General features: G+C 42.0%; 1 protein-coding gene across 1 annotated transcript in view; it reads left to right on the top strand.

Annotated features, from left to right (window-relative positions):
• Positions 1-993: 993 nt before the first annotated feature.
• Positions 994-16,597, top strand: part of POU2F1 (POU class 2 homeobox 1) — a 42,501-nt gene continuing 26,897 nt past the window's right edge. The window contains exons 1-5 of the mRNA XM_026038564.1: positions 994-1,057; positions 6,682-6,782; positions 9,384-9,437; positions 11,019-11,138; positions 12,900-13,079. Of these exons, the coding sequence (XP_025894349.1) occupies positions 1,000-1,057; positions 6,682-6,782; positions 9,384-9,437; positions 11,019-11,138; positions 12,900-13,079 (513 nt within the window). The 5' untranslated portion in view covers positions 994-999. The remainder of the gene's footprint in view (positions 1,058-6,681; positions 6,783-9,383; positions 9,438-11,018; positions 11,139-12,899; positions 13,080-16,597) is intronic.

Raw genomic sequence — 16,597 nt, 5'->3', positions numbered from 1 at the left:
CACCCTCTGGGATTTTGGACATTACTGCCTTGMTGGAAGCAGGTTAATGTCAGTGACATTAAATATCCCTAGCAAGAGAATATCCTGGACTGAGAAGTTTGCTCGTAGGTGATTGAGCTCCCATTTAACAGGTTATGGGAATGGGAGAGTGGCTGCAAGGATTTGCTTATACCTCATTTTATCAATTGGTCTGGCTTCAGGTTCTTCTAGTCGTGGTTTGTGCTAATGTGCTACGCTGAGGCTGGTGCAGAGGAAGGAGGAGGTAATAAGCTGGAGAGCTGGCGCTATGTAGAGAACAGCTGTATAGATTCCTGTGTGTATATTCTATATTCTCTGTCTGCCATCTGGAGAGGCCCTCTGCACTGCACTGTGTGGAGCCGACAAGCTTTGAAACTGAGGGCAGACTTTTCAATAGATTCATTGAGAGGGAGTAGGAAGAGAAAATGTGCRAAACTCTAGATTTAAAAAATATGTAGGGAATACCAGCTAGGTTAACATCAGTGGCACTCCTGTAAAATGAAAATTTAGAAATAGATAATGGCATCTTAAATTAAAACAACTGGATTTCCTTTCCTTGTGGAAAAATAACTTAGGCCATGGTGGTCTGATGTAGCATTTTGGAATCTTTATTGTTTCTTCTCTTCTGTGACTGTTTCACTCTGCTGAAAATTCGTAGATTTGTAGACTTGGCCCTTCAACATTATGTCCTTTAGTTCCTTAACACCATGTTTTCACATATGTGGATAATGACATACATAATTTGAAAGAGCATTTAACTGGAAAATCCAGGGTTTTCTGCTGCATCTGGGACATACTCTGTGTTGTCCAGTAAGGTGAGTTAGGGTGAAGTAGGTGTCAAGATTTTTGGTGTGCTCTATTCTTTGCTTTTTGAACAAGAATATAGCAGTAGGTGTGGGTCTTTTTCAATGTGTTTTTTGTTTTGTTCTGTTTTCTCTGTTACTTGATATCTTTCACTTCTGTTTTAATGCAGACTCAAGAATGAACAATCCGTCAGAAACCAGTAAACCATCGATGGAGAGTGGGGATGGGAACACAGGTAAGAAAGGAAGTCTTGGATATTTTCAGGTGGAATTGAATGGGCGTGGAAAGCAACATTTCGTCACTAATTTGCAGGGGTTTGTTTTGCTCTGTTTGATTACTACTACTTAAGCCTTGAATGCTGCTTGTCACAGTATGCTGAAAACAAATCATTAACCCTAGCGTATGCAGAACACTACTCAGCGCGTCGTCCTCCATATGTGCATGCTGGCCCCAGCCCTCCTTCCTGAAGTGTTTCTGGTGGTGTGGAAGGCCTGCTGGGCGCAGCTCACCGTAAAGCCACCTCGTCCTTGCCGTTCAGAACCCACCTTCAGCTGCCTCTAACACCGGCGCTTTCTTTTGGGGGTGCAGTTTCCCATGGTGGATGGGGGCCCTTGGCTGATCTTGTTTCCATTTTAGACTTCATTCAAGCTATCGCAGCAGTTCCCAAGAACAAGGCAAAGGGAGAAAGCACCAGTTGGCAGCACTAAGAAATGTTAGTGACCTTTTCTGTAACGTCTTTGTATGTTGGAACAGAACCTTGAAATTTAGCAGAGGAAGCTACTGTGTTGGGCCTTTTGGCACGTCCTTCAGATGTGGCTAGGTTTTGTAAACCCTTGAGAAGCTTTCAAAGCCACCGCCATCGTGGTGGCTCAACCACATGACTTTTATTCATTTCTAGAGGTCATTTAAGGTTCATTTTGGAAACAYGAGAAATGACAACTCTGAAAAGCCATTAGGACGTCCTCTGAGGTCAGGATACTCTTTGGGCAGAGGAACTTGTTGCTTTGAGAGAATTGTGGCTTCCTTTCATGAGAAAAATATTTTTGAGTCCTCTCGCTCAATAATAAGAGTTTTCTTTTATTTTTGACTCTGGAAAATATGATGAAATTAACAATTCATTGCATTTTATGCTGTTATCTCCTCATTCTGTTTGCAAGGCTGTGCAGCTAGCAGTAACCGACTGTTTCCAATAYTGGCCCAAGAGACTGAATGTTTCTGCTAATAGGAGGGCGTCAGTCAAAAGGAATTCAGCTCACTTATCAATATGATTTTTATTATTGGCATCCCAGTTTTTCTAATTTCAGATGTGTCGGACATATGAGGGCATCAATCCTTTCTTGTACAAAATGATTTATAATGATTTTAGTGCTCTTTCAGGATGATACAACATCATAATTTTCAAAAATCTGCATACTGTAAATATTTCATAGTCGTAGATAGCATCAAGAGACCGATGGCTTTAAAATTCCCTTTTCCGTACAGCCAATGTAACTGGAGGCACGCTGTGAGGGGAAAATGTAGGATTCCTACTTGGTTTGAGCGCAGTTCCCTGCATCTGCCTTCTCAGAGGAGTGCRTCCCCCATGGATGTCCTCCAATGCAGCTTTAACTAGCAGTTTTGCCTAAATTAAGCTCTTGAAGAGGAAGACTTGGTTTATTTTTAGGTAGCTCCTTATGTCAGAAGTATTCCCTCTGCTTCCGTAGTTGTGCTGTCCTGAGGCAAATAGATCACCAGCATAAAGACACGGGGGTATCAGCGTAAAGCAACTGCTGGATTGTAAAGCTGCACATAGGTGCTTTTGTCACAACAGGGGACACAGGGGCTGTGGTTTTTATATTCTAATACTAAGGCTGCTTTCTTACGCGCATTTGATTACTCTCTTAATGGCATTTGTTTGGAGCCTTGGCAAGCGTTGCTCCTGTAATTTAAATGTTCTCAGTCACTCATTCGAGCCCTTACTGAATTTTTAAATGATACAAACTAAAAGAATCTAGAATGTTTAAGGTCTCTTGGTTTTGCAGTCTTTATTTTGCTTTTGCATGTAGCGCTCATAAGTCATTGCAGGTAGTGATTAATACCACTTTTGATGGTCTTTGGAAGCTCAAACATCAGTGGCCCGAGTAAACTGGTGGATTTTTAACCCCTGAAAGCAATATTCATGAAATGTAATTTCACTTTTTCACTAGGTGACCAGGGTACCTAAATTAGGGTTCTAGGCTCTGTGTATACTGAGTAGAAAGACCTATGCTTTGCTTAAATGCTCTGGGGCAATGGATTGATTAGGAGGTTAAATGCATGCAGATAAATTTGGTAACAACCCTGAGTTCTTATTTTTGTAAATTTTTGATAACTTCACCAGTTACCACCGATTTCCCGGTGATGTTTGTATCAAGTCGCTTGAGCCTCATGTTTAAATGCTAGTCTATTTGTAAATCCTCAGTGGATGTTTGTTTGAGTCATGGCTGTTTCAGAAGTCTAGCAAGCTGATGAAACTTGACAATTTCAGGAGAAATTACTATTGTGCATGAAATTTGCATCTGGCAGAGCTAGTGTCTTCAGGAAAAGTATGATTGCCACTGGTAAAGATGACTTAAATCAGAAGTTCTGTGAGTTAATAGCTAATTTTCATGGAAATTAGCAAATCAGGTTTCTGTGCTTCTAACATTGACTATTGAGAGAACATGAATAGATTAGTTGCAATGAAATGCCTGAAACAAATTTTTGCTTTTGAATTTTCTTGCTAATTTTATTCTCCTTTAGGCATCTGAAAAAGTGACCTGTATTTCAGATTTAAAAAAAAAAAAAAAACCTTGCTAACTATTTTGATAACAGTGTGGTTTGAGGGACTAGTATCACAGAACAGCTTAAATCCTTTTAGTCTTTGGTTGTGTCTAGACAGGCCGCTTAGTATCTACTGCAAAAGGGAAGGAAAAGCAAGACTGAGTGTCCTACTCAGTAGTAAACTGGTAGCCTTTCTTTTTTCTCACTGAGCTTATAGTGTTTTCCAAACCTGTTCAACCTTTTGTTCTTTTCTGTTTAATGACTATTACTTTTTTGGTGATGTGCAGATGCAGTACTCCGAAGTATCAGACTTTGTACTATTGTCTGCTTGTCCTTGGAAGCTAAGTTAATTCATCAGACTTACCTGGCAAAGCCCTGACTTGCCCCAGACCACGAGGGAGCAGCTCACAGGAGTAGTCCCCTCTTCAGTGAGCGAGCTGAATTAACTTACTGCAGGATCTGTACAGAATCAGAGGAGGTGGAACAGGGGCAACACACCTGGGAGCAAGGAGAGAGGAGAGATGAGACCCCACTGGCCCTTCTTCCGGGTGCTGATGAGCTCTTAGAGAGATTGCGATGGAAAAAAATATAAATACTTGTGACCATTGAGGAGGTGCTTTAATCCTCATGTGTGACCAAAAATGGCACCGTGCTCATTTCGTCCCATAGTGTGCTGACCCGCTCCCTCCTCCAGTGGCCCCTTCTCTCAGATCTTGGCCTCCGYGGGAGGAGTGATGGGTCCTTCCGAGCACCTCCAGGGCAAGGCCTCTCGCCCGCCGGGCTCAAAGTTGGTTCCCCTCCTGTTCTTCAAAAGATGGATGTAGGCAGAAACACAAGGACGTGTGGTGGTGTTCCTTCTGAAACTAGGGCTGCGTGCCAAGGACAGGGACACTCTGCTTTTGGCTACTAAAAAGCCTAGGGTGCAAAATGGAAAGTGAGCAGGTGGTGTGGAGGGCTTTTTGTAAAGTGATGGTTGGGGAGGGAGTGCTGCTGCTTCAAGAATCAATGTCAAGGGAATGTTACTTCCTCTCAGCACCTGTCCAAGCTGGTCTTTATGCCTGTAGAGATGCTAGCTGAGGCTTGGAACTCGCTTTGGTCAAAACTATTGCCCMCCACAGCCCCATGTCATGTTTCCACTGGAGGAGTTGAGCAAGGTGCTAACTGTGCTACCTCTGTATGTGGGCACAGCAATGCTGTTCTCCTAGGGTATCGCCATGTGAAGACAGTTAACTAGCCTGGCTTAACCTAGTTAGTGAAGGTTATGCTTCCAGCTAGTTTTTCCAGAAAAGAAAAGTCTGGCTTTTTGGCTTCAGCAGGGCAGGCAATGTGTRCGGAGGTGGTGTTCCCGACTGCAGGTGCAAAAAAAATCTCCTACAAGGCATTCACATAAATGAGCAGGGGTAGCTTGTTTTCTTTTAATGACAGCAGCTATTTGTCAGGAATTACTTTTATAGCCTTAGCCAATCATCTTCCTGTTCTCTTTGGACTTCTGCATGGAAAGAGTTCTGGACTTGGMTGGAAAAAAAATGGAAGTAGGTGAGACCCTTCTAGCACTTTCCAGCAGACCTTCTTKCTTGCTTAATTTTGAGAAGTGCGTTCAGGTGGCATTTGTCTTATTCAGGCCAGTGATAGTCATTCCATTCACTTTGGAGAGGGTGGTGACAAATTGAAGATTGATTTTTCCYCCCACCCCCGCCACCACCATCCCAAAACAAAGGGCTATCAAATACATCAAAAGACTGTCTTTCCTTTCCTAGGATGTGTCTATCACATGTAGGTGCTCCAAAGCTTGACTCTATCTTCATTTAATTGAATGGTGACACCATCTTTGAAATAYGGCATCTCTGTAAGCTGTAGATCAAACCAACTGTGTGAAATATTGGTGGATCCTGTATCTTACTAGTAAAATTTTACGCCGCTTTGGTTTTGCAGAGGTTTTTAAGGAAGTGGGTAACTGAGATTTTTGCTCAGAAAAATGTAGATGATGTAGTGAATGCTGAAGCAGGAGTTAGTCAAAAAATTGTCCATAGGCAYTGAACAATAATCTGATTGTCACTAGGGAATAAACATGCAAGTGTAAATCTATTTTTACTTCTTATTTTAATCRCCCCTTTTTAAGATGGCCTAATTTGTTCTAGGAATTCCACGCAGCTTTATAAATTGGAAATCTTCCATGTTATTGTTAGCCTCTATAGGTAGTAATAATACCCAGCTTACAAGAACAGTTGTCAGTAATATTGATTTTTATTATCTCCACACAGAGTGATTCTTAAAAGCTTATGGTTATAGCTTCTCCTGGCAGAAGAGAATTCTGTGATAGTTTCTCGTGAAAAAATATTTCAATCCTTTTTCATAACCAGACGATTTGGGGTAGTTTGGGTGCTTTCATGTCTGTCGAGCCCTTTAGGGCTTCCTATAGGAGGAAGAAGAAAAAAAATGTAATAAAATAATCTCTTTGTAGTTATTTCAAAGTGGATGAGAACAAAAGCAAGAACAGTCACTTATTTCATATAATAAGAGCTCTGCAGAAATGTTCATGAAAATGCTGAGGTAGCTTATCAAGACAGCAGAATTTGGGCCCGTAACCGTTSCGTACACACAGAACTTGTGTCTTGCTCGAGTGTTCTTTGCCCAGTCCTTAGTGAATGTTGACTATTTGTGAACTTAATTTTGCCGCTTTCTGAGCTTTAAAATGGTCTTCAGCTCTTGGACAGAGAGCGTACGGAACAGACAGACAGCGCATGCAGCATTTAAGCGTAATTTAAGCAACATGCAGTCACCCTGTTCTCAAACCATGCCAAAGCAAGATGTGTGGTGGTGTGCATAGGGTAGGTAGGATCACAGAAGTGAAGGAGACTGGGGTTGATTCCATTCAGCTGACAAATGCTGTATTATCAAAGTCTGACGGTCACAGGGCACCTCCTTGCAGTAAAACCACCTCCAATTCTTGTGCCTCTTGATGGAGGGCTTTTCTACCCCATTCTAGCGGGCGAGTAGCAAGAGAYTTAGGAATATTAAATCTCAGTCTGTTTGCGTAAAAGTCGTAGCTAATAGTTCCTGTTGTCTCTGTTTCTCCAGGCACGCAAACAAATGGCCTGGACTTTCAAAAGCAGCCTGTGCCTGTCGGAGGAGCAATCTCTACAGCCCAGGCCCAGGCCTTCCTTGGGCACCTTCATCAGGTAAGAGAAAGACCCATTTCAAAGCGGGAGAGATCCAGGCAGGTAGATACATACCTTTTCCGGTATGTTCCTTCTTTATGTGAATGACTGGTAGGCATGTGAAAGCACACATGTTCAGGCAACATGCTTAACTGCCATAGMGGGGAAAGGGCCTTGTTTGTGGGAGGCTGTATTGCATCAGGCTCTGACYGTGTCCCAGATAGGGTGAGACCTGTCTAGGGGACATAGCCCCTTTTGGGGGACTTGGGAATACAAGATTCTTTTTGAAGGGCATGTTTGCCACATGAGATTCAGGTTTCTCCCTACTACCTTTCCTCCATTCTGCTGCTGTTCTGTCTGGGGAATCAAAGCTGAAATTCAGATATAGGCTGAAGGGAAACAGGGCATCCATAGGCAAAGAGAAGTGTAAGAAGTATTTTAGGGCTTTTTTTTTTTTTTTTTTGTAGTTTCTTTTGGCAGTTTTCAGCCTGATCACTCTTGATGTATGAAAACAAATGTCCTGCTTTCTTTCCCTTCCTTGGCACCAAGTTTAAATAAAATACTGTAGCTAATTGGATGACCTTGAATGCTTGAGGTCTGGGGTTGCACAGTTATTGTGTTATAATTGAGATATTGAAGCTTTTATACCGTCTTTTAGGAGCTCGGAATTGCCATTTCACTGTATGGAACATTCAATACTTTTTGTCACATAATTGTAATTTTCCTAGTGGATGCGGCTCTGTAGGATGTAGGGGGTGCCAGCGTTTGAATTTGCTAAATTTATAGTCTGTTATAGGGATGCCTTTATGCAGAGAGAAGGTGACTAGTTTTCCTGGGTTGTTGGTATGTGTTTAACATGGAGACAGATGCAGGTTTTCTGGAGAGTTGTGTGTGTTTGGCAATTTGCTTTAGTCTTTGTTTTGTTGTATAGGTGGATCCAGGACGCTAATTGTGTTTAGCAGAGCATTTYATCTTGCTGTGACAATGTATTTATTTAAACAGTTGCCAGGATCTTTATACCTTCATATTTGACAAAGCGTTACTCATTTCTTGACCGTTGATTGAAAGAAAAATCTCAACTTATTTATGCACCTGGGGCACGTGGCAATCTATAGTAAAACTGGCTGTCCTCTTCTTGGATGGCTGCTGTTAATGGGATGGGATTCAGTCTTAACATGCAGTGTTGCGAAATATAGGCCCATAGGCAGCATTCAGGCCCAGTTTAGTTTAGTGTTCTGRTGAGACAATATTTGTGTGGTAGAAGAGGGTTCAGACTGCATTCAGAGGGACTTTCAGGCATATCCTGAGTGTGCCGAGGAAATGGATATTTCTGGTCTTTTTGTTTGTTTGTTCTTTAATGCTGTAAGTGATAAAACATTATTTTTGACTATTTTTTTCTGCTTTTAGTGGGAGGCAACTGATTTGCTTATTGTTGAGCGTGTGCTCTGTTCTGATCAGTCTCTGCTCAGATTRTATCAGCTCTGGCAAACTGGATTTGGGTTGTGGTGAGGGGGAGCTCTTCTGGGAGAGTTTTCTAGATAGGGAATATACTTACTAAGTCTGATAGAACTTCTTTGGAAGGGATATGTTGATGCTCTTCTATATGATAAATATTATGTGGGAAGGGCTTGTTATAGAGCCCACAATGCCACCTTTTGGTTTGGTTTTCTTATCCTCGTGTTGCCTGGTTTTTAATCCTAGTTAGAGGAGGAATTCACTACAGGCTGTAACTTAGACCTTTGAAAGTTCTTGCATAACATTGTTATAGTAGAAGTGGTAGGGAAAGAAACCAGGAGAACTTGATTAAAGCGGTCTTCAGCAAATGAACATTTATCATTTAAGTTTAYAGACAAAAATATTATTAGCAATAAAACTGATTAAAAATCTCACTTTCTGAAGCATCAATTTCTTTTCACTGCTGTCCCTCAAGAACTTCTTGGACTTGACTCTTAATCGCAAACACTAAAGTTAAGTTTTGARCATACCTAAATGAGTACAGCCTTTGCTAAGTGTCTCCAGTCCCCTCAGTATCAAGAGAATCTCCTCAGTAGCTGGGGACAGCAAATACTTGAAAGGGTCAATTTAGGGACGAGTGTGTGTGCTGCGGGCTTTGGGCTACGCAGCTGGCTGCTCTTTTGTCCCGTAAGGAAGCAGGTGAAGGCAGCATGTGTTGATAGGGTGAAAGCATCAGAAGGCTGCTCGTTGGAGTCTTAACACACTCCTCCGGCCTCCCAAAGCCTTGATGGAGGAATAGGAATAGTCAGGACTAGGAATATAATCAGGATAAGGATTAGGAATAGTCAGTATGGATAGGAATAGTCAATATGTCCACCTCCAAGTGCTCCACTGTCACTCAATTTTGCATGAATATCTACATTCCTAGGTAGGAAGAAATAACCTTTAGCAAGAAGTAGGCAAATCACACTGTGCCACATTCATGCTCCTTTTCCTGACACTGAGCAGAACTCCTAATTCAGTCATTCAGGTGTTAGAGGGGTCTATGTGTGCAGTGGTGGGGGGAGTCRTCTGTTGGTTGGGAAAGAGAGGGTTGTTCTTTTTACCTCTTTAAAGCTTTTCGTGGCTTCTGTGTTATTTCCTTCCTGCATTTGCACTATGCTGTAGGTCCAGCTTGCTGGAACAAGTTTACAGGCTGCTGCTCAGTCCTTAAATGTACAGGTAAGGACTGTTTCCTTCTGCTGCTGCTCCTTTTCCTCATTTTCCTTCCCAAAGAGGTTGTTCGTCCCGTTAGAGAGAGCTTTTAACCTATCATATGGCACTTTGTTTTTTCATTTTTATTGGGCTCTGCTATATACATGCCTAAAGGAGCTTCAGAAACTGGAGATGCTTAAAACATCCAAAGAGCATAATTTTATGCTGAATCTTAGTGAACTGTTGTTCTATATCAGGAAAGTTATCTATCAGTCTCCTGAAATAGTTCATGCTCTTCCCTTTCTCCCCTTATTTTAATCATTGCAAGGACTACTTTGCCAGAATTACTTCACAAATTGTCCTTACTTCTGGTAGCTGAGCACGGGAGCCTCATCCAACGTTAACCACGCAGTGTAGCTGGTGTGAATAAAACACRATAATTTCAATGTAAGCCAGAGTACTTGCTGCCTGTAATGTACAAGAGACAACAAAGCTTCCAACTTTTTCTGTGGTCCCAGATGCTTCCGAGTGTATSAGCTAACACGCCGCTTCCTCTCGATCACTGCACTGAGGCGCGAGGGATGCGGTTTCATGGAAATCTGGTTGCAGGGTTGCGCGTGTAGCGCGTTGCACAAAACACCCTAGAATGTGGCCCCACTTCTCCATAATACCAATTTGGAAAGAAGAGGAGGTGCGGTGACCTTCCCGCCTGAGAGGAAGGAGGCAGCAAATTGCCGTGGTTGCCATGGGAAACTTCCATCCCTGAGAGAGATGTTGGCAAACAGGCTCTATCTCCAGTGCAGAATGTTTACAGTCCTGCGCTGTAATTATCGCTCAATGACTGGCAGAATTAATCAGAGCCTTTATGTTAATTAGCCTGCTCTGCAGTCCCCAAAACAGGTGGTGGAAAATATGCAAATCTATGCAGAATTTTAATGTTCTGCATAACCAGTTTTAATTATCATAAAACTCTCTCCCCCTCTTCATGCACTTGCATTTCCTCCCTCATGTCTTCCCAGTTTCTTCTTCTAAAAAAATAAAGAGCCTTTAAAATGAAGCAGCATTCAGTTAAATAAATGCTAAACTTTGATTATTTAAAAGCGTTGTATTTATTGCGTGCTTTGGTGTAGGTAGATAAACGTATGAGCATTGCTCAAACCAGTTCCCTGTAAGTCCGTGACACGGTGGCTTAGAAGTGCAGGATGCAGATACAGCAAATGGAAACACAATCTCCTTTCCCCTGTTCCATTGTTTGGGATTTTAGGCAGTGAATAATTTTAACAACCTTTTATTTCTTTATGGTAAGAGGTAGTGTCCGCTTCAGTGGCATTGCGTAAAATGAAATAGGATCTGGAAACAATGTCAAAGACTTACAAAAGACCCGAGAGTCTTTTTGTTTTGTTCAAGCTGCATTTCCTACCGACACGTTAGAGCATTCAGGGCTGAGAGGGTGGGCACACAGAGCCATTGCTTAAACCCACTCTTAAAATAAACCCAAGGGCTTTTTGTATGTAGATGAAAAAGATTTGGGCTGTACAGTGTGGAGATAGCAGTGTATGCATTAACATCTGTTTTACACTATAAAGACTTGTATATTTCTTTCCCTAGTCTAAGTCTAATGAAGAATCTGGGGACCCTAAGCAGCCAAGCCAGCCCTCCCAGCAGCCTTCAGTGCAGGCGGCCCTTCCCCAGCCCCAGCTCATGCTGGCCGGAGGACAGATCACCGGGGTAAGGCTTCCCCGCGAGGCGAGGCGAGCCGAGGCGAGGCGAGGCGAGGCGAGCGCCGCGCGAGCCCCTCGCCGGCCCCCGGGCAGGGGGGCTGCCCTGCCCCTCGGCACAGGCGCACACCGGACCCACAGACAGGGCAGGGAAGACCTGCCTGTAAAATAAAGCGGGTTCCCAGCACTTCTTGGTGCCTGATTTTAACTGCGAGGCGTCAGGGGGGGAAAAAAAACGTGTGTTTCTTTCTGTTCTGTTCTCACTCGCCTCCTTGACTCTGCAAGGAAATGAGGAGCTGCTGTGCACAAATAAGAAAGTCGCTGATACAAAGTCTTTTTTTCTTTTCTAAAGAATTTTTATTTCTTTGCGAGATTACRACGAGACGTGAGCATGAGGCTAAATCTTACCAGATCCCTGATTTGTGATGAAAAACATAAATGAGGGAAACTGCTGCTACTAATTCTTTCTCTCTTCAAGCACATTTCACTAAATGACTAGGTTGCTAGTCTGCCCCTCAGCCTACCTTAATTCATCTCTTCTGCTTTAACCTCTCAGTGTTGAGGGCTTCTTTTAGCCACAGAGTTTTGGGAGGGATTATGGGATATAGCTGTTGTTTAAGGGTTGTTGGGGTTTCTATATTGTAAATGCCTTCAGTTATTTAAAGAAAAAACAGGTTTTGTGAATAGGCTTCTTTGGTGTAATCAGCTTTGCAGTTTTAAGACTTTGCAAGTTAAATAAGGATTTTTATGGCTAGCGATTCCAACAACGTATTTACAATTTGAATGTGAGGTTAGATCTTCTCTGCACTTGTATGAAATGTCTTAATGTCATGGTCTACTCTTAAGTGCTATATAGTAAGTTACTTTCTAAAAAGACGTCCATATTTGATTAATTGCATTTTAAAATTTTATTAAAAGTGAGACTTTTTAAATAATGAGACATGTTGGGTTTTAATAACTTATTTTCTCATTTTCAAAAAGTACTAATTTGCTTTATGARTGTCCGCAGTAGTGCAGCGTTTAAGACTCCAGGTCTACGCAGACATAGACTGTAGTAAATATGGGCATCAAGACTCATTTACATGTAAAGGAGAGACTGCTGCCACCTGTTTCATAGAGATAATGCATGCTTGGGAAAGGGAAGGGATGTGAAGTTGCCAACTCTATTCTATTTTAAAAATATATTAAAAAAGAAAAAGCAGATGGAGAGACTTGGAGAGAAACAAATGGAGCTCATGTTCTTTACTTATGTCTTAGGGCATAATGGAAATGATGGAATATGGCAGGGATTCATGCTAATGTGAAGCAGCTGGGGTGTTATCAGTTTGTTCAGTAGCCATAGCCAGCATTCCTGCTTCTCATTCATCTGGCTAATCACTCGCTGTTCTGTTGGGTGTAAATTTCCTTTCAAATCCTGGCAGTTCTGGTGCTTTTCTTTTGCTTGCTACTTAATTACCTTTTTTCCTGAAGCCCCTAGTCGAGCCATGGAGAAAACTTTCAGGCATAAATGTCTGTTCTGTAGGTTCCAGTGTAAGTACAAACGGGTCTGCTCGTACCATTTGGTTTGCATCACTTTTGTGACAGGTTGATTCCTTCGCCGTTCTGAGCGGTCAGCTTGTTTAAGGCCAAAATCGTTGGCTAGCTAATGGCAGAACTGTCATAACAGTTGCAGGAATGTCTGGTTAATATAACTAGGAGTGGGCTAGCTAATGACTTTGCAGCTAAATGGCTCTTCCCTTTATTAATGGCTGTGTTTTCTAATTGTTTATAGCTCACGTTGACGCCAGCCCAGCAACAGTTATTGCTACAGCAGGCGCAGGCACAGTTGCTGGCGGCTGCCGTGCAGCACTCGGCCAGTCAGCAGCACAGCGCTGCAGGTGCCACCATCTCGGCCTCTGCTGCAACGCCGATGACGCAGATCCCTCTATCTCAGCCAATACAGATTGCACAGGTGAGCCTTGAGGCTTGAGAGGGCCGAAAATGAAGGTGTTTGACTAACTGCATCTCATTCCAGTAGAAATTTTTCTTCCATGCTCAGTTAATTTCTAGAGCCCTTGAGCATTGGCGAGGTTTCCACRCTGGTCCTGAGCAGCAGGTTGGTCACTGGGTGCTCATCAGTTCCCCTGGGCTTCTGCATTTGTTCCAGAATCTTAACCAAAAGCTGCTTCCTCAGATTTTCCCTCCCTGTAGTTAGCTCAAAGGAGAAAATGAGGTATAGAAAGATGCCCATAGAAATAATGAAACTTGCTGAGACTTGTACAAAAGGCAGCCATGTATCACAAAGGACACATGTTTTGACTCAGCACTTTATGCTCAGAGTTCATTGACAAAGCACTCTTGTGTGTCTAGAGAGAATCCTGCCAGAATGAGTCTGGTGTCTGAGCCTGTTCAGGATTTGGTTCGCTGCTCAATGGCTGGTAATTCCTGTTTGCCAAGGAAATTGGCAATTTAACATCAGTAAAAATCCTTGTGAATCTTTCAGGGCTAGCTTAAATTAGTGCAGAGAAGGTGGCACCACTGACAATGGTTAGCATGTGCTGTCAGAGACTTTCTGAGCTACTGAAGATGGGCAACCGAACATAGAGCACAGGCTTTTTGAGTGCTATGTATAGGCGACTGTGTCACCAGCGCTGAAGTCCATGTCTGCACARTGTAAGGTTCTCAGTATGTAGTATTTCAAGTAGTCCAGCCGCCAAGTATTTTAAGTCCCGAAATCTCCAGGGTTGCTGCCTCTAACGGGGAGCAACTTCTTTAAGATTGTCTGGCACTCTTTTCAGCCTATTTTTGCTTGCATTTAACTGGGATGAAGTGTCAAAGTGAAATGGGGACTGATGAAGTAAATGAAGGGAAATGTTACAAATGTCTGTAAAGCCCACCGGCGAGCTGTGCTATTCCTTTATTGTGCTGCTCCACTTGCAGAATCCCAGCCTGGTTCTGCTCTCAGTGATTTTGTCCCCTGAAGTGGCCAAGCTTGGTCTAGAAGTTCTGACCTGGATGGTTGTCCCTACAGGGGCCAGTGTACTGAAAGAGTAGTGGTGATGTTGCCTATGCAGCCCTGACACTGAGTCTGTCATGTGTGGTGACGCTTGTGAGTCATGCGGCTTGGGACTTTCTCTTCTTTTAGCAAAGGATCCCAGTTCACTGTGATGATCTAGAGATGACTCAATGATATTCTGTTGAAGGAAACTCTTAGCTCTTAAGTATGACTCCTCTTTTTTTTTTTTTTTTTTTTTTTTTTAACCTTAGTCTTTAGCCAGTAGGATGGTGGATTTCAAGAGTGGGAACTGTTCTGGCCACAGGGTTTGATAGCTTCTAAAATTTTTCCATGTGTCTGTTGCAGAGCTGCCATTTGATAGCATGCAGGTAACTTCATCTGAGCTTAAGGGGTCTACTGTTGTGTGCCTCTTGTCTTCCAGGCACCCTGCTTTTAAGACAGCAAGGTCTGTTTTACTCATGTTTTGCTCGGTGTTAAAATTTTATTATTAATGGGAGCTGTACCTTACCAGCCATACCTTTGTTGAATATTGGCACCAGAATTAGTGGATGCTTTTGAATACATTGTTGTGCAGCTGTGAGATTTTAGTAATCTAAGTGTCTCACTCCAGTGGGGTGCTATGAAAATGTGTGAGGTATTTACAATTATTGATTTACTCCTGGATTCGTCTGTGTTACTTACAAAATCTTCAGAGAAAGAGTGTGTAGCATTGAAGATAAAAGGATATGCCATCAAATAGGAGCTTCTGGAGTGAGCATTGTCTGCTTGTGTGTTTCAATGGGCTAAATGCTTCTGTGGAAGAATAGCATGTCATCAGGTCATTGCCAGCGTGCAGTATGTCCTTGTAGGGCAAGGGGAACAAATTAAGGTTTCACTCCTTTCTGGGTTTCCTAACTTTTTGATTTTATTACTATCATTATTAAAAAATAATTTCTACTAGTATAGGTTATTTGATATGTATGTATAGCTTGACTGAATTCTGTTGACTTCATCTGATGAGGAAAGCATAGAGTATAATTAATCTGGATATTGGACATCATTTGAGGTGTGTTAAGAAAAACTTCTGTCTAGTCTTGTAGATGGATAACACCACACGTTTTGATCCATCTTGACACTGATTTATAAACAGGCTTCAGCTTTGTTTGTTTGTGTGCTATTGTAAACATGTAACTGATTATACAAATAGCTGACTGTTTGTTTTAATTGATGATTCCTGAATAATTGATTAACTGGCAGGTCTCTGCAGCAGGACGATTACCATATTTATTTTAATTAACTAATTGCACAAGCATGACTTCTTTAATGTGCTCTGCAGTTAATGTAGGGTATCTTCTGCAGAAATCTGGTAGAGATGTTAGTGCTGCTGCTGAGTTGATGTTGAATTGTCACTAACAAGACTTGCAGTTCTGGGCAACCTTCTCTTGTCTGTTTTCAGCAYCTACCATCAATGATGTGATACAAACCTCAGAAAGGCAGAGGTGCTTTTAAATTTCTAAATTTGTACTGAAGTTGTGACTACAGTTAATGATAAGGAAATTAGAACTTTACATGAGTTCTAAAAAAAAAAAATCCTCCTAGAAATATGCACTACTCTTCTTATTATGATGAAGTACAAGTTGGGTTGCTTTCATCTTTCTAAACTGATAGGAAGCACCAGAAAAGATTATTCTGGGCCATTCTTTTCATTTCTTCCTGTGTGCCAGCATTTAGATTTTTACTACATAGGAAAAACAAGTATAACATAGAAATACTGAGTCAGACGCTCTTTGCATGTTTCCTATTCAAGGATTTATTGTAGTGCTAAAATTAACTAAATAACAAAGCTTTCCCAAGGTAGAGATAAAGTTGGATTTCAAATGAATCTGAGGGGCTAATAGGAGTTTTTAGAGTAATACACCTTGGAGGTATCATTTTCATTTTGCAGTAGAGTTATATTTCTGGATTTAGACAGGTCTCAGCCAAGATAGCTTTTGCCAAGGCAGATGCAGAGAATTGGATTGCTGGTAGCAGTTACACCGAAGCCATGATTCAAAACCAGTTTTCTCATATTGAAGTGCAAAGATTGCAGCAACAAGAGCTGCCATGTCCTAGCTGGACACCCTGCCTTGTGAACGCCAGTGCCTTGAACAAAAAAACCCTTCAGTCCTCAAAAACCATTACCTGCTCTATCACATGTCTTTATACTCCTTGCTGTACATTCCTCAATCTGCTCCAGTTCTTCCCAAGTCATTCATGGTGGAGGGTTCTCACTTGTTACCTGTTGGTGAGGGAGGCCTTTTTCTTTCTTTTTTTTTTCCTTTTTTTTTTTTTTCTTCAGAAATGTCTTCCTAACTCTACTTTTGGGATTCTGCTTTATCTCTTATGCATCTGTATTTTCATCATTCAGCCTCTCTCCATTTATTTTTCTTTCTTCTCAGTATTCTCAGCCCTGACTACCTTCCCCTAATCTTCCTCTTGCTCTCATACCGCATCTG

The sequence above is a fragment of the Nothoprocta perdicaria genome, unplaced genomic scaffold (genome assembly GCF_003342845.1).
Source record: "Nothoprocta perdicaria isolate Ctin4 unplaced genomic scaffold, notPer1 scaffold_212, whole genome shotgun sequence".
Lineage (NCBI taxonomy): Eukaryota > Metazoa > Chordata > Aves > Tinamiformes > Tinamidae > Nothoprocta > Nothoprocta perdicaria.
The sequence above is the reverse complement of the archived record's forward strand: the minus strand, read 5'-3'. Positions and strand labels throughout refer to the sequence as shown.